At 44.5% G+C, this 23,336-nt stretch overlaps 1 protein-coding gene across 4 annotated transcripts in view; it reads right to left on the bottom strand.

Moving 5' to 3' along the window:
- The window catches only part of LOC116793376 (vasoactive intestinal polypeptide receptor), a 110,008-nt gene that overhangs the window by 46,756 nt on the left and 39,916 nt on the right, over positions 1 to 23,336 (bottom strand). For all 4 annotated transcript variants that reach the window (XR_004359465.1, XM_032701196.1, XM_032701203.1 and 1 more), the window contains exon 3: positions 9,026 to 9,133. Coding sequence is in view for 3 of the 4 variants with exons in the window: in XM_032701196.1 (XP_032557087.1) it covers positions 9,026 to 9,133 (108 nt within the window). In the remaining variant the exon portion in view is untranslated. The remainder of the gene's footprint in view (positions 1 to 9,025; positions 9,134 to 23,336) is intronic.

Raw genomic sequence — 23,336 nt, 5'->3', positions numbered from 1 at the left:
GAGCCCCAGAGAGAAGGGTAAGGTGTCTCTCAATTCAACACCAGCCACTCTGCAGCACTCTAAACACTACCCAGGGAGGATGGACCACCTAAGTCAGTGTAAACTGCTGTATGGTTTGGTTTTTGTCACAGTGAGCACAGTAAAACACTGGCACAGGCTGCCCAGGGAAGCTGTGGTTGCCTAATCCCTGAAAACATTCAAGGTCATCAGGCTGGATGTGACTCTGAACAACCTGATCTAGTTGAAGATGTCCCTGCTCATTTTGAGGATGTTGGATTAGATGACATTTAAAGGTCCCTCCCAACTCAAACCATTCCATGATTCTATGATATTAAACAAACAATCATAAAATGGGTTGGGTTGGAAGGGAAAGTAAGATCATCTGGTGCCAACCCCCTGCCCTATATGTGTGTATAATAAAACACAGCTCTTCCTCAGGCACTACATCAGATTCACAGAATACCCTGAGTTGGAAGGGGCCCACAGGGATCGTCAAAGTCCAACTCCTGGCCCTGCACAGCACACCCCAACAATGCCACCATGTGTCTGAGAGCCTTGTCCAAACACTCCTTGAGCTCTGTCCCACTGCCCTGGGGAGCCTGGTCAGTGCCCAACCATCCACCTTCTGGGTGGAGAAACATTTCCTAATATCCAACCCAAACTCCCCCAACAAAACTTCAGGCCATTCCCTTGAGTCCTGTCACTGGTCCCCGCAGAGCAGACCTCAGGGACTGTCCCCCTTTCCCCTCATGAGGAAGTTGTGACTGCCATGTGGTTTGGGATGAGCTCTTGGCCTGTATTTCTGGAAAACCTGCTTGCAGTGTGCCCTGGAGGTGAACGACCTTGGACATGAAGCAGGAGCAGAGATTGCACTTCCTGCACACACTTCTGCACCTTTCTAGTACCACGTCTGCTGTAGGGCAGGACTTTGCCATCTGGCCCAGCAGCTGCTCCAGGTTTAAGCAAACACTTCTCAGGAGTTCACAAAGCCCTTTCTAATTTCCTAATCTGTGTGGTTTGCTGGCATGCCTATTCCAGGAAGGGAATTGATGGTTGGAAGCAACTATCTGAATGTTTCCACGTGAGTGATCAGCTTGTGTGGTCGTACCAAACCTGGCACATGGTTCAAACCCATCCTAAGCAGCTTTTTGTCCCTTGTAGGGGGGTTCAGGAACTCTCTGCTCTGGGTAGTAAAGACAGATGGAAGGAAATTCCTCCTATATAACAACAAACTGGAAGGTTCCTCGCCCATAGCAGCTGGAAGTAGATGATGTCTAAAGTCCCTTCCAATCCAAACTGTTCCATGATGGTTCTCTGATTCTAAATTTTGAGACAAGTTTTGCTTAGAATCCCTCATGTTTTCTTTTAGCATTTCAAAAAAACAATAATAAACAAACAAGCAAACAAAAAACCCCCCCAAAACCCCCAAAAAACCAAAACCCCCCCAAAAAACCAAACAAAAAATACCAGAACAAAAAAACCCAAACTAAAACAAAAAGCCAACAGCTGTAAACTCATGATGGAAATGTCTAAGCACTCCTGTTTTTAATTCAGTTTTTGGATATTCAGCTTTTACTATTTGTTTTAAATGTTCTCTGAGAAAAGAAGAATTCTCTTCTTCTCTTCTTATTCCACACCACTCATCTTTTTTTGGTTGGAATGACAAATAGCAATGAATTGACAATAGTGACACTGATCAGGAGACAAGGAGAACTCTCTTCTCTTTTCTTACTTTTTTTTTCCCCCAAAACTGGATGAAGAACTTTTGAATCTTCCTAGGAAGCAGAGCAGGATAAGCAGCTAAATGGCTTTATGGCTTTGTGTCTTGCATATCCCTGTGAGAGTGGGAATATCTTCTCATCTCCCTCCAATGGAGGTTGCAGATGAGCTGCTGTCCCACACACCTCACCTCTGCTTTTAGCTTCTTCCTGTACTCTGAATTTTTCTTACCTGTTTCTAATAATTTTGATATCTCTTTGTACTTGTGGCTTTCACCTGTACCTTCCAGGTCTATCAGCCATGTAACTTCTTTATATGTTGTGTGAAAACATCCTCCATATGTTTATTTTTGCCCTTCTTGTGGACAGTTTTGTTCAGTACTCCTTCTCCATTAGACCATAAACCAATCATTCCCTATCTACTTTCTCCACAACATCCACGACTGTATTTACCTCAGACTCAGACCCTTTCAATCCACGTTTTTACAGATGGATAAGCATTAATCTAGTTTTGTTCAGTGTCTGTCCCTACCCTTTTTCATGCATTATTCCAATGGCAGTGGCCCTGTTCTCCTTTGGACATGAATCTCCCACCTGATGGACCTGCTCAGCTGCACCTTCCATGGGGTCTCCTGGCCTTGACCTTCTTCCCTCCACTGCCCACACAAACAGCCCAGAGGGTTCTTCCTCTGCCTCCAAGACCCTCATATCCTCATCCAAAGGATCTAACTCTGTTCCACAGTGAATATTTCTTCCAATCACTTGGGGAAAATGGAGAGATGCTGTTCTACACCAAAACACTACACACACCAGTTATTAACTGGGATAGAATTTCTGGAACAGGAACAAACACATGCAAAACTTCTTATTCAATTCCCTGGTTTATAAACACCTTTGGGAATGATGTGGAAGAGGCACGAACCAAAATGACTTTGTAGATTGGGTTATACCAACCAGCAAAGGGCCTGGTGGAAGAATGACATGGTTTATTCATGACATAGAAGGAGAGAAGGGAGGAGTTAGTGGAACAAAGATAAAACCAGAACATTTTCTTTATCAAAGGTGTTTGATCTGGGTAGGAGTTAAACACTGGACTGAATAAATGCAGAGGGCTGTTGTCTGTCTGGCTCTTAAGGTTTTTCTCTTAATTTCTTTTTTGCCTCTCATCTGTTTCAAACACACACTTCAGACTCAGAGACACGTCTGAAAGTTTGTGTTAGAGGTGCTGTTTTAGCTCTTTCATCGTTGTGGAAGAAAACCTCTTACTGGCTTTTAATGGGAGCCTGAATTCATACAAAGAGATATAAGGTCAATCATTGCTCAGGAGTGTTTGCTTTTACCCCCTCCTGCTCCCCTTGCCCTTTTCTGTAACAGCCTCTAAAGCAGAGGGGAAGGTCTGCTCTGATCAGCAATGTCCTGCTTCTCCCTCATCATGTTCCATGGTCACAAACTGATTTTTTCAAGCAGAAGCTATTAAAGCAACAGCATTTCTTATCATTTACTCTCCTGGAGGTGCTGCTGAGCCCACTGGCACATCAATAGTTCCATTTTTGTTATTGATCCGTCCCACTGTTCTTGGGAAGCACTTGAGACTTGCAGACAGCTACAGCTTGCATTAAACTAGATGCTGAAGTGATTAGATCTGGAAAAAACTTGTGGGGTAATCATGACAAGATATTTTCCACACCTGATTTCTCTGCCTCAGCCATGATCTCACAAGGTCATTCTTTCAGCAAAATTTCTGCTTAGTGTTTTACGTTATTTCACATTTTTATATTTCACGATTTAATGGCATAGCAGGACCCATGGCATGGTGTGAGCACATCACACAACAGGCACAGCCTTCATTTTCTTCATTTGCTGTTTTTCAGATCACTCAGCCTGCAGTTATTGAAGCCACACTTCCAGTGCCCTGAAATATCCTGCACCCCGTTTTTGGGGCAATACTCCCTTTTTTCCTTATCTCCCTTTCCCCTTCCTGCACTTTCTAATTGTGAAAACCTTGATCCTTAATTAATACAGGTAATTCCTCCCTTCCTAACGTCACATGTTCCCTTTAATTAGGCACCTTTCGTGAACTGTTTGTTTACTCATCCTAAAAGCAGAGCTGTCAAACTTTGGGACAAATTTCCCATTAGATCTTTTGACCCTGCAATCACAGTGTTCCAGGAAACATTCACAAGAAAAAAAGATGCACATTTCTGGGTAGGGGGAGGTACAGCAACTCCACAAGCCCTGGGTAACAGTGGGCTTTGAACCTCAGGGTTCTCTGTGGTGTGCAGGGGTATCCTTGGGGTGCTCTGGAGAGTGGTGGAGAGGTTCAGCTGCTGATCAAAAAGCCTTCTCAACACCAACCCTTCAGAAGAGTGGTACACAAGCATTGAGGCACCTCAATTGCAAATACATCATGGAATAAAAGAATCATGGAATTCTTTAGGTTGGAAAAAGATCTTTAAGGCCATCGAGTCCAACCATTAACCAAGTGCTGCCAACCCCACCATCAAACCATGTCCCCAGGCACCACATCTACACGGTTTTTGAACACTTCCAGGGATGGTGAGGCCACCACTTCCCTGGGAGGTCTGGTCCAGTGTCTGACCACCCTTTCAGTGAAGAAATTTTCCCCAGTATCCAACCTAAACCTCCCCTGGCACAACTTGAGGCCGTTTCCTTTTGCCCTGTCACCTGCTATTCGTGAGAAGAGACCGACCCCCACCTGGCTACAGCCTCCTTTGAGGGAGTTGCAGAGAGTGATTAGGCCTCCCCTGAGCCTCCTTTTCTCCAGGGAATTCTGCTCTTTTATATGAAGGCACATTTGGACAGCAGAGCACCTGAGCAGGTCGAGGGCTCTCAGTGAACAAACCTCCATAACAAATGCCCTTAACTGCTTGTTTCCTTTTAAATGAGCATTGCAGCAAATAAACAGTGGGTCTGGCTCATTTTTGATTTTTTTACAGTAGTGGTGATGTCTTCTCATTATCCGTTGCTATCTGCTCATCCCTCTCCTCATTTTATTCAATTTTTGTTCCAGTTTCAAAAGCAATACAGAACAAAAAGTGTCCATGAGGGACGGGAAAGGAGAGTGGAAATAAATTTAGAGCCCTAGAGTTAAAAAAAGGAGTTTGGCAAGCCCAAAACTCAGAAGCATCTCACCTCAGTGAGTGGGTGAGAGGCTGGTTATGCCCACCCCCACCTCCTTAAGTCGATTAATCTTACAACTGAAGCTTAAAAACTGTCAGTGCTAATTTATGCTGTTCCACGTGTGCACGATGGACAATTTGCTTCTGGAGAAACCGTGAGAAATAAATTACAAATGTCATCTTCCATGTGTTAAAAGAAAGCTGGAACGCTCTGGTCAAGGGACAGCAAGTAATGCACTTTATAAACGGAAGGTGCCCAAAATATTCTCATCCGTCTCCTTCACATGGTAGTGACGAATGTCATGAAATAATGAGAATTTTCTGAAGCCGTGAATGCCATAAAAATTCAATGTCAAATGACAACAGGACTACGATAGGCATTTTAAGGTTCCTAAATGCCACGAGATATTTTATCCTTTATTTTCCATGAGATGGGATATTAGTCATTTGAAGAGCATATTTTCTGCTAGGCAGGAAAATGACATTAACTCTTTGCTTCCCAGTATTTCACCCTTTTCCTGCTATAAATACACAAAAAGGTTTTCTCTTGCTCACAGCTTGACAGAAGCTTTCATGTTCCTGGGAAGGGATCAAAGAGGACGACACAAACATTAACCAGATGATTGAGTTCCTTGAAAGCTACTCAGTGGTACTGACTGCTACAAAGGAAGAACTGCTCCACAAACTTTGATGGCATTAATTTTGCAACAAATCCCATAAAACGAGAGGCAATCTTCCCCTGCCTTTATGTCAGACCAGCCCTGCTTCCCACTTTCGTGTGTGGCTGTGCAAAGTGGATGGCCCAGAGAAAATCAAAGCTGCTCTTTCTGTTTTGGGAAGGGCATCAGTTGCTCTGTTTACAGGAGGAGATGGAGCACTTTTGCTCTCCAGAGCTGGGATTCACCCAGATTGGAAGATGTTCCTACCTGCCAGAGCCACTCCACAATCATTCTGTTGTAAATGGAGAGAAATACGTGGTTTATTGTTGTTATCCAACTCATTCTGAACTCAAAGTCTAAAAACCATCTGAACTGCACCTCTCAGAAGTCCTCTTCTCACCTCTGACTGTAAAACCAGCTCAGAGATAGGTTTACTTATGGAAAACTCCAAAATCAGTTGATACAAATGCCATTCCAGGTTGGAAACTGGTTTCCTAAATACAGGTAATCTTAGCACCAGCTGAGGAATCTTTCTGGATCCTCCAGTGCATCTCAAATAGCACCAGATGCTCATGGTTAGGAATCTGAATGGAGTCCTCAGTGTTTCTGGTGGAGGTGCCCATCTGTGAGCTCAGTACCTGCTTTTCTACTCCACTCAACACAAAATTCATCAGCACAGCACATGACACCTAAAGAGCTGGTCAGGTACCGACACACATCCTCTGTTCCCTGCACCGGCCAGATTATTGTTGACATTAATGGAGTTCTTGGCACCTATCCTGTAGAGACACCCCTGCTTTAGAAACAGCAGGAATTAAGATGCTGAATGCACTTTCACCAACAAAGAAAGTCACCCTGTGCTTCGCCACACTGAGCAGAAATAGGGATTTCCATGGTGCTGTTCATCTGATCTCTTTAAGTGGGTAATTTACTTTGAGATCAATCACTAACCAAACCAGAGAATCATGGAATCATGCAACGGTTTGGGTTGGAAGGGACCTTAAAAATCAACTTGTTTCAACCCCCTGCCATGGGCAGGGACACCTTCCACTAGCCCAGGTTGCTCCAAGTCCTGTCCAACCTGGCCTTGGACACTTCCAGGGATCCAGAGGTAGCCACAGCTTCTCTGGGCAACCTGTGCCAGGGCCTCACCACCCTCACAAGGAAGAATTTCTTTCTAGTATCTAATCTAAACCTGCCTTCTATCAGTTTAAAGCCATTCCTCCTTGTTCCATCACACCGTGCCCTTGTAAAAACCATCCAGTGACTGGAATCCCTGGATGTTCAGATGCAGATAATGACATTAAACCAGAGGAAACTCGTCCAAAGCACTGTGAAATCCCCTCCTGGAAGGCTGCTGACCCTCCAGCTGCAAGGCTGGAGGACATTTGCTGAGCTCCCTGCTCACAGAACAGCACAACTGCTGCGGGCTCACTGCAAGGTGGCTGTGCAGGGGAGGGTCAGGGGTTGGTTTGTGTCTGAGGCTCCTTCTTGGCTCATGGAGACAAGGGCACAGAGAGACCAAGTGATACTCTGAGTGCTCTTAGTGAAGCCTGGGCTTCTCCCAGAATAGGGAACCATTCACTTCACAGAGTCACAGGGTCATTAAAGTTGGGAAAAGCCTCCAAAATCGAGTCCAACCCGTGACCGATCCCCACCTTGTCCCCCAGCCCAGAGCACTGAGCGCCACATCCAGTCTTTTCTTGAACACCTCCAGGGATGGGGACTCCACCACCTCCCTTGGTAGCCCCTTCCAGTGCTTAACAATCCTTTCCATGAAGGAATTCTTCCTGATGTCCAACCTGAACCTCCCCTCGTGCAGCTTGAGGTCATTTTGTCTTGTTCTGTCTCCAGTTGCCTGGGAAAAGAGGTCAACCCTCACCTAACCCAAAGTTTTTTGAGATACTCTTAAGTACCTTGTAGATCCAATGACACACAAGCTATGGGAGATCTTCACCTTTCTGCAGGGGAACAGGGAGACCAGGATGTCCTAGGTCAACTCAGAGAGCAATAGTTGCACCTGAATGGGCAAGTTTATGGATTCTCAGAAGTCCATCCTCCCACAGAATTAAAGGCAATCCCATTTTCCTTAGCTTAAGTTCAACATAGCCACAATGATTTATGTATATGTGTGTATATATATATATAGGTATGTATATAAAATGGAATCATAGGATCATTAAGGTTAGAAAAGACCTCTAAGATCATCAAGTCCAACCACTAATGTAACACAGTCAGGTCCACCACTAAACCATGTCCCTAAACACGACCTCTGTATTTTTAAACACTTCCACAGACAGTGAATCCACCACTTCCCTGGGCAGCCCGTTCCAATGCTTACTCTCTCTATATATATATGACCAAATATCTACAATATTTTCCTCATTGCTCTGCTCTGGTGGGATGATGCATTAGGAAAACTTCTTGGAGAGATTTTTTTTTTCCCTGAATAAGTAACTCTGCTGGGTCTCTAAAATTCAGGGAGTGAATGCTGTGCTCAGGAGAGGGCACAAAGCAGGAACAGCAGGCAGTTATTCCACATGGCTGAACCAATGCACAGGTGACTTGTCCTGCAAGATGTGATATTACAGCAGCTTCTGCCTGTTTTCCCTGGGTGTTGACACAGGAGTGATGAACTAGCAGGGAATTTTGGAAACAGGGAGGTCAGCACTAGGATAGGACTCTGGGGATTTTGAATTTCCCTTCTGGGTCTACAAAGAATTTTTGTGTGGTCTTGGGCAAGGCATGTAATCAGCTGCTTAATGAGTGCAATGCCCTGGTCTGTTAAACAGGGATGATATTGTATCTTTGCTCCCATCCATGTCCTTCATGTGTGTTTGGACTGCAAGGCTCTAAAAGTGGAGAATTATCAGCTCCACCCATAATCTCCAGTGCAAAAGGGCTCAATTCTCTGTGGAGGCCTGCAGGGATTCCATAACAAAAAGAGTAAAAAATGACCATAAACTACCAGGAGACAAACTGCACAGCCTCCTGAGACCTGAATTTTAAACTAAACCTTCCCAAACACCCCAGTGAGTTAAGAGACTTTCTCCATTAACCTTCCCTGCCCGTTATTTGTCAGGTTAAATTTTTTGGCCTGTGGCCAAATTTGTCATTTCAGCAGAAAAAAAAAAATAAATCCTTTATTCCGTGCAGTTTCAGCTTGTTTGTTTCCTGTCAGAGGCTTAATTAATGATGGTGCTAAACTGCTCATTTTGTACAACAAACATACTGTCACACAGGTTTATTCAGTTCTCATTGCACAACAACCATATTATTGGATTTCACCAGGAGCTGTTTTTGCATCCCTGTGATCCAGAGTAGGTGGTGCTGCAAGGACGGGGAGGATGCTCAGATGGTTTGGGCATCATGTAGGGCTTGGAAACCTCCTTTACCCTGTGGAAAGAGTTTATTTCTCCCTCTGATTATACCATGGAGCTTCCCCCTGTGATGTGCTGTGAGACCCCACTGGCGGTGAAGCCATAAACGGGTTTTGGGATTTGCTTACCAAGAAAAGAGGTGAGGAATCTGAAGTACTTCGGGCACGGCCGTACCACGACTTCCCCCACCTCTGCCTCAGGCCAGCACGTGATGTTGTCCCACTGCCTCCTGCAACCTGGGGAGAAGAGAAAAGCAGGTGGTAGGACACATGTGAATTGAGCCTGCTGGATGGAGCAGAGGGACTGGAGCAGGTGTGTGGAGCCCATCACCTCAATGCAGGCACCTTTTGGAATGAAAGGCACAGAAACATTTCATTTAAACATGCAGCTTTCAGCTACCACAGTCCCTGAAATTCAGCACTGGTGGCGTCTGTAATTTTCCAGAAATCAGCATAGAAAGAACAGCAATTTGGTGTAAGAAGCAGGCAAATCAAAGTTGGTAGAGAACAGATTAAAAAGGCAGAAATGCCTAATCAAGTCTCTCTCTTCCTTGCCCTTATCTCTCCCTGTTGCATTAAAACACCTGATTGGAAATGTGAGACACGATCCTCCTTCCTTCTCTGCTTCCCACAAACTTCTGTCATCAGTTTTTTCTTCCCCTTGCAATGGGATGACTGGGCAGGGGCTGGGAACAGCAGGAAGGGGACAGGGATGACAGTCAAGGGATCAGGAGCCAAATCCCTTCCCCAGAAGGAGCTTTTCTCCTCAGAAAGGGGGAAGGCACAAAACACAGCTGTAGGCTGAGGAGGGGCAGTGCTGTGGCCAGGAGATGCTCTCTGTGGAAGGGTGGTGCAAGGTGGGATGCATCTTGAGCTATCCAAGCTTGGAATGAAGGGAGAAAACATGGGGTTTTGTAAAAATGAGGCATTTCTGAAGATTTTTCTGGATAGAATAAAAAACCTCCTGGGAGAAAAACATGGCATGTCCTTTCTACAGAGTTATAATGTTGTTCTGATTTCACCCTTTTATTTCTCAAAAGGCATTAGTAATACCTCACACAGGCTGCACTGTTGAATAATATATCAGTAATACTGAAGCCAAAAGGAGTTGGAAGACTTGAATTAAATAGCAAAAAAATAAAAAGAAATCAGATACGCTTTTGCCTTGATATGTTACCTATTTTAGAGTTCTTGGTAGAATTTTGAAAACATTTCTTTTCCCTCCTTTGAATTTCCAGCAGGAAGGTGTTTGGGTTGTTTCCAACAGATTGCTGCCTGGGTTGTCAACAGACCTCCCTTTTTTCCCAGCATCTCTGCTCTCAGTTATTTGTGATGCCCCATTAGATTGCAACACTTCCCCAAATGTGATTAAAATGCTGCTGTTCAGGTCAACAGCCCAACACGAGAACCAGGGAGGTGAGAAGGAAGCGCTGAGAAAACACCTCTCACGTGCAAGCAAAGGGAGCTGTGAGAACCACTGTCAAACTGCACTTCTGGGTAATTATACCCTGCTCTGAAATTCCTCCTTTAAAACATCTTTTACTGCTTGAGCTATAAAAAAAGGCTGGTGTCATCGTCAGCCTGTGCACACCGAGGCAATGTGCTGTCTCAGATCAATAAAGAGAGCACACAAAAAACTGCTTTGAAGCTGAAAAAGAACCCTCAGCTTATTTCAAAGTGATTTTTTTTTTTTTTGCAGGTTTTTTCCTCCCTTCTTTCACGAACAAACGGAACTTTTTAAATGAAGTCCTGAGGTGAGTTTATCAGAGCCTGAAAAATGGGATAAGCGATGGTATCTTTCTCATGCTGTAAGAGCTCATTAGAATTCAGTTTTCAGGTTCCTCATATCAGGTGCAAAGCTCAGTTTTCGCAGCCTCATAGTTATCTGCCACCAAACAGCCAGCAGCTCCACAGGTATTAAGATATTAAAGATTCTTCCCATGATGATTTCAGGATGGGATATTTCATGCTCTACAATCTTTTCCTCCCTGAACATCAATAAATTATAGCGAGCCCATAACCTCAGGACAGGTTATAATGCAAAATGAAGTACAAGGTGATAGTATCAGATGGCTTTTTAAATATCCTGAATTATAGAGTTGAAGCATTTTTGTGATCTGTATCTCTTTTCTGTGTTGGCATTTTTCACCACCACCTGTGATGCATGAAGAAAGCTTTTAGGTGTTCAATTTTGTAACAAAAGCTTTCTTTGATTAAAAGAAAGTGAAGATATGCAAGACCGGCCTTGTAGGACAAATAAAGTGTATCTTTAAAAATTATTTCCTCTGTAAATAGATCTTTACAGAGCCTGTTAGGTCTTACAACACCATTCTTCCTTATTGCTGCCCCAGATGTGCTGAAAGTACTTGTGCAGCTCCCTGGAATGCTCCAGGTTTTAAAGGTGGGATTCATATTCTTAAATTTATGCATCTAAAATCGGGTGTGTAAACCTAAAGAAGCCAATGGAAACCAGAGCTCTGGTTGGACCATAGGATCACAGAATCCTGGAATGGTTTAGGTTGGAAGGGATCTTAAAAATCATCCCATTCCAGCCCCTGCCATGGGCAGGGACACCTTCCACTAGCCCAGGTGGCTCCAAGCCCCATCCAACCTTGCCTTGGACACTTCCAGGGATCCAGGAGCAGCCACAGCTTCTCTGGGCAACCTGTGCCAGGGCCTCCCCACCCTCACAGGGAAGAATTTCCTTCTAATATCTAATCCAAATCTCTCCTCTATTAATTTAAAACGATTCACCATTGTCCTATCACTATTTGTCCATGTAAAATTCACTTTTCATCTTTTTTATAAAGTCCCTTTAAGGTCCCCCTACCTTTTATAAGGTCTTTTTTAAAAGGACCCTTTATAAGGTCCCAGAAGGCCACAGTAAGGTCTCCCCTGGAGCCTTCTCTTCTCCAGGTGAACCCCCCAGCTCTCCCAGCCTGGCTCCAGAGCAGAGGGGCTCCAGCTCTGGGAGCATCTCTGTGGTTTCCTCTGCACCTGTTCTAACAGTTCTATGTCTTTCTTGTGTTGGTTATCTAAAGTTCAGTCATTTTTCAGAGATGTCCTCTTCTCTCCAATGAGTAGAAGAGGGCCTGCACGAATGACTCATGTTTAAAGAACTGGAACAATCAAAGATTGCTGCCTGCAAGATGTTTTGCACCTGCTTGCCACTCACACTGTAACCATTCCAGCACAACATCAGGTTAAACTTTGTGCCCCTCCATCCAACCCAGGCCACAGACAACTTTTACCAAAGACCCTTCCAGAAAATACCTTTCATTCTCCCAAACTGACAGACTGGCAAACTGCTGGGACCTGGGGGTTGGCAGGCAACATTCAGCCATGTCAGGGTGAGAGATGAATACCCAAGAAAATTATTTGAGGACAGAAACAGCTGCAATATGCCTTGGAAAGGGGAAATCCCTCTCTTCCTGGTGGCATCATTGGGTCTTCACGGATGTAACAAAGATGACAAGTTGTTTGGCCTGATCAAATCATGTTTGGTGATTGATACATTATAAATGTTGTCTTTTCCCTTGCACTTGGTATCTGTAGGAAGGATGCAAAGGTGTTTATCAATCCTTACCTGATGCAGCAGGTGCAAATGAGCCATGAATTAACCTACCCTTCAACTTCATTTCCATCAAAAGAACTGTTCTGCTCACTTGTTTTTTACCAAAAGCCAAGGAATACCCACTACCGAGGGCTGTGCTTTGCTTTGGAAAGGATCACAGGTGAGGCTGGGGAAGCAGCATAAAAATAAGTGTGTGACTTTTCCAAGCACTTACCACATCCCTGGGTATTGGGGTACACTCTTTAAACCCTTGTGATTATATATATATATGTATATAAAGAGTCTTTTCCTTTTCAATTATTTTAACTGTGACTTCCAGACACTCAGCTCTGCCCTGCTCTTCCCTGGTGGATGGTGAAGTGCTCTCTGGAGCCAAATATCCTCTTCTGGAAGGCTGCAGGAAAGAATCCTTCACAACTCTAATGAAGCTACTTTTTAAACTTCCTTCAGATAAGCAGATCAAACTGGTCCTCCTTGTTCTGTAAGCCTTGCAATTAGTGTAATCACCAGTGGCCACCTCTCTCCCTCTCGAAGTGGACTCCTGAAGCCTTGCTCAAGGATTGGGCTGGAGGCCACACACAGGAGTTCAGATCTTTATATCCAGCAGTTCAGCCTTCTCTTTGCAAGCCAAATGCCCCACATGCAAGGCAAAGGCTGCATCAGCCTCACTGGGCTTTGCAGAGCCCTCCTCTAAGAGGTTCTGACCCAGAAGAAGTAGTTGAAGACCACTGACCCAGTCCTGGCTACAATGGATTAGAAAACCTCACCACAGCTGCACACAGTGGTCACCTTTTCCACTGTCTCTGCTAAAAGTGAGTCAGAGCTCAGGCCCTCATTTCCTCTCCCCTTTTAAGGTTAATAAACAAAAATGAGGTCAATTCTCGTGAGCACAGGCACGCAGTGGTTTGCAGAACTGGCAGACTAGAGCATAAAACCCATTTATTTGAGCCCTATCTCCACTTACAGCAAATACACAGTCAGAGCTTATCTAGAAAGCAGCAGAGAATAACTTTCCTTCATGAATAAACATAACTTCCAGACCTTTGGTAGGGCTCTGGGATGGGACTGGGTTCGGCTGAGGGAAGGAATAAATGGCAGCAGGCTGGTGCCAGGCACTCTCTGAACCCAGGTGAACTCCCAGTTGAGAAAAAAAATCCCTTCCAGCACATCTCTCTTTCTTAGAATCTCAGGATCATTAAGGTTGGAAAAGACCTCCAAGAACATCAACCTTTGAGCCAATACCACCGTGCCCACCGAAAACTCACACCGAGTCCTCCCTAATGAATGAGGTCACTCCTGGTCCCTTCTGAATGACACTCTCACACATTTTGCTCTTTGAACCCGTGCTCAGATGCAAAGATACCCATTTGTTGCCTGGGGTATCTCTGTGTGGCTCTCACTCCCCATGGGAGACACCAGCAAGGCAAAGGCATAGCTTGGTTAAGCCAAGGTGAGATATCAGTGGGTGCCATCACAGGCTGGTGTGTTGCACTGGAAACTCATTTTCACTCCAACTTGATATCAGCAGGCACTTTCCAAGCTCTCAGGAGGAGTTTGGGCTGTAAATAGCTCTGGGGTGACATTTATTCTCCCGCTGACAAGCTCAGACAGAAGAGCAGCCTGGGGGCTCCCCCCAGGTTTGCCCAGTTTGGTCCCACTACAACCATCTCATTACAGCCAATTATCATGGCATCAATCTTCCTGAGCACTAAGCTTTTGCCTGGCTGAAGAAAACAGACCCCAAAAAGATGCTTCCTGCAACAATCTACTCACTCAGATCCAGACAGGCAGCTTGAATTTAATCACAGTGGAGGTGAGGAAAACCCATCATCAGGCTTGGGTTACTACAACTGCCTCAAGCTCCAATAAGCAGAGACCTCCCAAATCAGGGATAATCTTCTATTTAAAAGTCATTTACAATAATAATAATAATAAAAAGAACCCCTTAGTTACATTCTTTTTCTTCCTCAAATCTTTTAAATTAAAAGCAACTCAATTTTGCTTCTGAACCCGTGGAAAATTTTAAAACTCACAACCTCCTGGGCCAAGGAGTTGCACAGTTTTAAGTGTCCACTGACAGAAAAAATATATCCTTTTCTGAATTCACTTTGAACCTGCTCATTGATGGTTTCACTAGGAATTGCCTAGTTCTTCTACAAAGACAGAAATACTCACAGTTGAACAACAAAATCCCTTTCCCTGGGGAGAAAAACCATAAAATCCTCTTTAATATCCCTCCTCGGGCATCTCTTTTTCAATCTGAAGTGTCCATGCCTTTTTAGTAGCTTCTAGCATGGAAAGAGCTCCCTATCTTTACTTCTTTGTATCTTTTGTGGTTTTAATTTTTCCCCATCCTGCCCTGGACTTGCAGAATAGGGTTTTACCTTATTTTTCCGTGACAGATTGGGTTTGACCTGGGTTAGCTTGACTCCAAGGCTTACTAAATGTATTTTCCCACCCTTCCCTGCAAAATTCACTGTGTTCCCTGCTGTGCCCTGCTTCCCTCAGCCCTACTCACACTCAAACACCCCGTGGGCATCTCTCCTCCCCCAGCTCCACCTCATTGCCTTTTTGATTTTATCCCCGTTGCTCTAAAGCAAACCCATCCCCTCAGAGCTCCCCTTTCAGCTTTCCATGGCTTTGCATTTCATAGAATCATAGAATCACAGAATCATAGAATCAGCTGGGTTGGAAGGGACCTCCAAGATCATCAAGTCCAACCCTTGATCCAACCCCGCTGTGGTTCCCAGCCCATGGCACTGATGCCACATCCAGTCTCATCTTAAAAACCTCCAGGGATGGAAAATCCACCCCCTCCCTGGGCAGCCCATTCCAATGGCTGAGCACCCTCTCTGCAAAGAAATTCTTTCTAATCTCCAACCTAAACCTCCCCTGGCACAGCTGAAGCCCGAGTCCTCTTGTCTTGCTGATGGTTGCCTGGGAAAAGAGACCAACCCCCACCTGGCTACAACCTCCTGGCAGGGAGTGATGAGGTCTCCCCTGAGCCTCCTCCTCTCCAGGCTGAACAGCCCCAGCTTCCTCAGCCTCTCCTCATAGGACTTATGTTCAGGTCCCTTCCCCAGCCTCGTTGCTCTTCCCTGGACCTGCTCCAGCCCCTCAATGTCCTTCCTGAGCTGAGGGTCCAGAACTGGACACAGCACTCCAGGGGTGGCCTCCCCAGCGCTGAGTCCAGGGGCAGAATCACTTCCTTGGCCCTGTTGGCCACCCTGTTCCTGAGCCAGGCCAGGATCCATTGGCCCTCTTGTCCCCCTGGGCACACTCTGGCTCCTGTTCAGCTTCCTGTCAATCCAAACTCCGAGGTCTCTTCTCTGCCTGGCTGCTCTCCAGCCCCTCTGTCCCCAGCCTGTAGCTCTGCAGGGGGTTGTTGTGGCCGAAGTGGCCACACTGGATATCTTTTGTTGTATTTTGATGACAGCACAGTGGGCAGGATGTGATGGAGAAACCACTTGGCTGAAGGCAAACCACAACCCACAACCACGGGGGCATTTCCTCCCCACCACTGATGTGCTCTTTGAGGCTCCTTCGGTCACCCCTCAGTGAGGGATTTGCAGCTCCACTTCAGCAGAACCTGGGCAGTCACAGAGAGCAAAAAGGATCCCCAAACTCAGGGTGGAAAGGGTTTGCCTTGGGCTTTGCCTCAGTATCTCAAGACAGAGAGACACTGATTTCATTTTTCCCACTCTGGACTTGATGATCTTAAAGGTCCTTTCCAACCTTCATGATTTTACATCAAGAACACCACTATTTCCTATAAAAACTGTTTTGCACTTCTGCACTGGCTTCCAGTAGAAGCTGTCCAAGCACTCAACAGGAAATATTAAAAGATGATTTTATTCCTAAATGTTTACAGAAGTTTCACTCAAAGGCATATGAAGGAAACCTCACCTTAGGCCCTCAGACTGAATCATTCCACTCAGCGTGAAAGAAATCACCAGAGACTATTTTTGGAGGATTATTTTTAAGCACGAAAATCCTGTGAGTTTTTCCATCATCAACATCTACTAGTAAACAAGTTTAAAAAAAAAAAAAAAGAAAAGAAAATTTGTAATCCTTCAGACTTTCTTTAACCAACAAACTAAATAAACACTTGGTTTTTTTCATCCCTCCAGATCACTCTTTTTATAAATCAAATTTGATTTATCTCTCCAAAATCAAATTTATAAATCAAAAGCCCTTCTGCCTAATTCCAGCACATGTAAACTGAAACAAAAGATCCAAGATTTAAGATGAAGATTTACAAAGTGGCTTGCCAAAAACATGACTTATCTCCTCACCAGCCTCTAAACAAGAGATACATCTCCAGTGCTCTGACATGGAACATGCTTAAAGGATTATTCCAGGGCTTCCTCGCTTCTTGCTGAAATCCCTCTGCTCTTCCAGGAGTTGTGGAAAACTGGATTTATAGAGAACCAGACTGTGCATTTAGGTACCTACTCTTCCTATAAGTTTTTTTTCCCCATATTGGCATTTCCAGACAGAATTCCTAGTGAAGATGGCTTGGCTCAACCTCTGGGAACACCTTTCTCAACATAACTTATGGTGTCTGCAATACTTCCCAGTGCACTTATCCTGGATAAAAAAGGCAGATTCCATCATGCCAGTGCTCTGATAGAGTCAACATTGAAACAAAAACAACATAAAGATGAAGAAGGAGAGATTTTTTTAACCACAAATCTGATGGGATGTGAAGGGGACAAACATGAGCTGCTGTCAGAAACAAAACCTCTGCACAGATGGATTTAATCCGAGCCATTATCCAGAGCTTTGAAAATGTTTTTAATTTGCTTCTCCAATGGCACAGTCTCCTTATTTTTACAACCTTTGCATAACTGAGGCAGTGTGCATCTGTATATTATCCCAAAGTAACCGAAAAGTCTGCTGGCATTTAAAAATGTGACATATTCTCCAAGCTGAAATGCCTTTTCCAACACAAGATTTATGTCTGCTAAGTGGCTGTTAATCCTGACAAGCCACGAGGCAGCTGTTCCCTAATCAAACAAACACTGCTGCTTGTTAGGGAAGTTTCCAGCCAGGACGAGTCAGCACCAGGCAAAACCAAAGCAAAGCCTCCACCCCTACAGTGTTTTAAGGCAGAAAACAGATATTTTAACATCTTATCTCCTGATTTTGGCTGTAGAAAGGTGAGTTCAAAGCAAAAATCAGCTGTTGGCTCTACAGGGAAGAATGATGAGGTGCTGTGTGGATCTGTGTTGGAGTTGCATCCTGTTGATGTCCAGGTCACAGATGGGTTCAGACAGCAAAAAGCAACCACTATTAGAATCACAGAATCATTAAGGTCTGAAAAGACCTCAAGATCATTGACTCCAACTGTTAATGCAGCACTGCCACTAAAATATCCCTCCAAAACTCATTTGGGAATTAGCAGTCATCACTGGAGACATCCAGCCTCCTTGAGCAGTGGGTCACTGAGCAAGACTGGGCTGCCAAATAACAGCTTTGCAGGGGAAACATCTTTGGGTACTATTTCCTCAGGAAGAGACTGATGGCCTGCAAGAAGAGCCATCAGCTTTGGGCTGGATGAAAGCAGCCAAGCCCAAAGTCTGGGGGCTGCTCACAGCTGAGGGTTGAAGCTGAGCTTACCACCATGACCTGTGCTTTCTCCTCATGTTTCAGATTTCCTGGTGTGGTCAAAGGAAGGTTTATCCTCTCAACACTAAAGGGCAAATTTCTTTCTTTCTGATTTCCAGGGAGCACGTGCCCCCTCTGCAGGAGCTGCAGCATAGATTGCTGTTGGCTGGGAAGAGTCCCAGGGCAGATGAGGAAAGGATTAAAATGAAGCAAGACCATCTGGAGGACCCAGGGAATGGCCTGTCCCAACTGAGTGTCATGGCCACTGCAGAGTGACTGGAAGAAAATCTTCTGTTAAATAAAATTGGCTTTGGCACCAATCCTAAATGAGAGTCTGAGGTTTAAGGCCTTGATGTCTCATGGCTGAACTTTGTGCTGCTGTAGGAGAGGCCACACTGTGAAGGAAAGGAGGGGACTGAGGATCTGCCCAGTGCTGCTGGTCAGAGCAAGACTGAAACCAAGAGGCCCTTTGTATCACCCAGACCCTCAGGAAAAAAAAAGAAATTAAAATTAAGAAAAGACAACATGGAAAGAAGTCCAGCAGGTCCTTTGAGAGATCATCAAGATTTAGATTGTGTTTTAGACCAAGCTAAGCTGTTCTCCAGGCTTCTTTGAATATGTTGGCAAGATGCTCAGGGTTTGGTTTAGCTGACCAGTGGCAATCATTTAATACCATTCCCAATATTCCAGGGTATGTGAGATTTTTGGAGAGGCTGATGAATGTGGTACAAGACTTATGAGAGCTCTACACAATTCTGAAATGACAGGTGGAATCACAGAATGATTTAGGTTGGAATAGACCTCTGAGATCACCAAGTCCAACCATCACCCAGCACCACCACGGTGTTCACCACTAACTCATGTCGTCAAGTGTCACATCCACACATTTTTTGAACATTTCCAGGGATGATGATTCTACCACTTTCCTGAGAATCCTGTTTCAGTGCTTGACAACCCTTTCCTTGAAGACATTTTTTCCTAATATCTAATATTTTAGGAATATTTATAAATATTTTACATATTTATATTATATATACAACATTTATCTAATTTTTATCTAATTTAAACCTCCCCTGACACAGAGACAGAGTAGGACTTACACATCACCTATCCCAGGAGTTTCTTATGCAACTGGAAGGTGAGAATTCACTTGAACTTTTGCAGGCAAGGAACTATTAATTATTTCTTATGTTGCTGCACTATAAGCAGATGGTGATGAATAAACAGCCTCCTAATTTAAACTTCATCAACGTTTTTCCAGTTTGATTTTTAATTTCCATATGTTCACTGCTTCTTCTCCCATCAAATATGGTTTGACTTCTTCAAAGGGGACTGACAGAGACCCCCCACCCACCCAAGCTCCAAATTTGGCTTTTCAAGCCAGGCCTGTGGAGCAGCAAAAGCAAAATTCAGAGTTTAAACAACATGGGCCATTTCCCACCTGGATTTTTTTTGCCTGTGACAGTGCCACTGATGAGCTTGCAGGACTCTTCTCCACTGCTCACTACGAGTGTGAGGTGTGAGGAAGTTAAGCAGTTGTGAACAGGCATTGGGAGGGGGATTGACACTAATTTTTTTTCGTGTTTTCCACTTTTCAGACTTTTTTATTGGGTTTTAATTCCTGCTTCCAAGACACACAGGTCTAGAGTGCAAATATAAAGTGCAGTGATGAAATACTGGAGCTTCAGGCCAGGTTGGATGAAGCTCTGGGCAACCTGGGATAATGGAAGGTGTCCCTGTCCATGGCAGGGGGTTGGAATGAGGTGGTCTTTAAGGTCCCTCTTAAGTCATTCCATGATTCTGTGATTCCACGAAGGCCATTTATTGTAGGATGTCCTGCTTCCTCCAGCTTGGTCTCCAGAGCTTCTCATCCCACCCAAACACAAGTCACAGCTCCTTATTTAACTGCCATCCCTAAATGACTCCCCTGCTTCTTAAAGAGTATCTGACTGCAGAGCAAATTGATTGCCAATAATGGGATAAACAGATAATGAGCTGAGCCTGGACCTGATTGACTTTCTTGTCTTTTTAACAAAAAAAAGTGAGAGGGTTCCTCTTTTTTTTTTTTTAAATTATTTTATTTGTGTGCTTCAGTTTCAGCTGAACTGTTTATAAACATTTGTGGTATTTTATCTAATGATCCCAGCCATGAGAATGGCACATTTCTGGCAAAGGAAAGCTGGATACTTGACACATAAAACTCCAGCTTTCACCAGTCAGCAGCCAGGTAAGTCTGTGTGTGACTCAATCCAGCAGCACTTTCTCCTTAACTGTGTGATGAGGGGAGGAATAACCAAAACTCCTTTTAGAACATGGAAAAACCCGGCAAAAAAAGTCTTTTATAGCCCTTCATAAAAATGGCACAATGATTTCAGTTGAGTTTGAGGTCCTTCAGGAACACAGTCTGCACTGAGATGAGGAATTTTGTACGTTCCCCCCTGCACTGAGCAGGTGAATCCTGTCACTTGCCCAGCAACAAGTTTTTCAAAGGATTTTTTTTAATAATGCCTTAAATTGAGCATTTTGGGGGGGGAGGTGTCAAAGAGCTGGAAAGATCACCTAACAAATACCCAAGTGAAGGTTTAGCCTCCTGAAGTGCAGTTCAGTATTTGAATGGACAGATTCATCCCTTTCTAATGATGGAGCTGGGTTTTCACCTCATTTGGCCCCTCCAAGACAGTGAACATTAAAATGGGGATCATCTGATAAATGTGGTTATTTTCAAAACAGCTGAGCTGCTCACTAAGAATCCCTTCATAGTAAACAAAGATCTTGTCAGCAGGCAAGACAATCTGAACAGGATTCATCACATCCTAAACCAGATGACAGAACACACTAGAGATGCCTAAAACCAAGTGAAAATCCCTCACCAAAAGTCATTCCCGTGCCATGTCTAAAATCGGTCTCAGTCTACTTAGTCTTGATTTTATGGTAAAAAATCCACTCCTGTATTGAATCACACATGTCATTTTATATCTTTGCTAGTTACTTCAGCATGGAGTTATAAAATACCAAGGCACAGGGCTGCAAGGACAGTCCTGCTCATGAAATCCAGCCCTGTGCTGCAACGTGAACCGCGTCCTACACACCCTGCCATAAACTGGGCAAGCTCTGCCACCAAGTCAATAAAACAAAACACTCCCGCCTGCAGACCTCCAGAAAGGCTGTTTGGTATCCTCTGATGGTTACAAACTTCCTTTAAAGTCCAGACTTTGATCTCCCAGCCGTTTGATTCTCCCGTGTACACACCGCCGGCTTCAACTGCTTTTCCCTTTGGATTTCTCCTCAACTGCATCCTCTGTGGCCTTTCCCCTGCTGAAAAACAAACTTCTCCTCATCAGAGGTGGGCATGTTTTTGTGGCCTCTGATCGTGGAATCATAAAATCATAGAATCATCAAGGTTGGAAGAGATCTTTAAGACCATCAAGCCCAACTGTCAAGTCTCCTCAAATGTGGGAAACTTCATGGACACTGAATCACACTCCTGGCAGGGAATAGAGGGATTCACATAGATCATCCAGTCCCACCCCCTGCCATGGGCAGGGACACCTTCCACTTGGAGCCCAGGTTGCTCTAAGCCCTGTCCAACCTGGCCTTGAACACTTCCAGGGATGGGGCAGCCACAGTTTCTCTGAGCAACGTGTGCCAGGGTCTCCCCACCCTCACAGGGAAGAATTCCTTCCCATTATCCAATCTAAACCTCCACTCTTTCAGTTTGAAGTTATTCCCTCCTTGTCCTGTCACTCCAGGCCCTTGTAAATAATCTCTTTCCATTTTTCCTGTAGGTTTCTTTCAGGTCCTGGAAGGCCACAATTAACTTGAGTGAACAACCCCAACTCTTCCAGCCTTTTCCTTGCAGCAGAGCTGCTCCATCCCTCTGATCATCTTGGTGACCCTCCTCTAGACTCTCTCCCTGTCCTTTCTATGCTGGGAACCTCAGAGCTGAAGACAGGTGGGGTAGGTGAGGTCTCATAAGAAGGGCAGAACAGGAGTCCAGTGGTCCAGGACTGGTGACACCAGGAGCAGCAACTGGCACCTACAACCAGCACTGAGAGCACAGAGGTTTAATCTGAAAAGACAGCACTGATTTCATGTTTATACCCTCTCCCCCACACAAGGAATGAACACCAGGAATGGGCGTTGGAAGGCAAAACACCTCTAAGACAGATGTTATTGTTTATCAGTTGAAATCCTGCTTATCCAGTGATCACCCTCAGCACCACCATCAAGTGTTCTTAATGAGTGACTAATCTATCTGACACATCAAATTACAGCTGTGATTAAGCCCCTCTGATCAATACAATCAATAATGGCTTCTAAACAAAGCTTTATGTCCACAATGTACCGAAACAGTGTTTGCTTATTTCCACTCATTTAATTAGCGAGGATAACAAATTGGTTGTCAAATTGTTAAACCTCAAGCGATTTTCTTTCTGCTCAAAGGATGTGGAATGTGCAGAAGGCAACACACCTCCTGGCCATAAATCAAGGTATTACACTGCAGATCACAGGGAATCTCAATTGCTTTCCATCCTCCTGTTCTGGGGGATGGAACTGTGCTAAAATTACATTTTTCCTGAGAGTTTTACTGGGGTTTTTCTTTCCAGCAACACTCAGATGAGACAGTTCATACGATCTCCTATCAGCACCTTCAAGAGATTTCTCCCCAACAAACTTCCCCCTCACCCACAAACGTCAAAGTGTTATTTTGCTCAGCTCCATTTATTGAGTTATGGAGCCCTACTCCAGAAAAAACATCTTTTTTTGACCTACTTGTGCCTTAAACACTGCACAGGGAAAACACATCCCCTGTAGGCACTTTGAAATCATCTGTCCACACCACCTTCAAAACAGACTTCTCCATAAACTGATCCACTCAGAGTCATTTTTTGGGCCAACACTTGAGAGATTCTGGTTTCTTTCTGTTCACTCCAGGGCAGCCACGAGTGTCTGGATTAAAGTCAGGTACCGAGCTTTTAAATACCTGCTGATGTTTTGAGGCAAATGGATTCCAGCTGCCTTCCACAGAGTTTGCCCCGTAAAATTTGTCTGGGCACACCCCGTGTCCCTGCACATCCCTGTTCCACACCAGTGTCACCACTGGCCACTTCAGGGCATGACATTAACCCAATCCATGGACAAAAAACTGTTTACAGTGCTCACAACTGCAATTTCTGAATCATTGTTCCTGAGTAGTGATTGGTGGAAATGTAAACTTCTCCCAGTCCAATATTTCAGTGTTCCATTGTGAAACTC

Source organism: Chiroxiphia lanceolata, chromosome 1 (genome assembly GCF_009829145.1).
Source record: "Chiroxiphia lanceolata isolate bChiLan1 chromosome 1, bChiLan1.pri, whole genome shotgun sequence".
NCBI lineage: Eukaryota > Metazoa > Chordata > Aves > Passeriformes > Pipridae > Chiroxiphia > Chiroxiphia lanceolata.
This window is presented reverse-complemented; position numbering and strand designations above follow the sequence as displayed.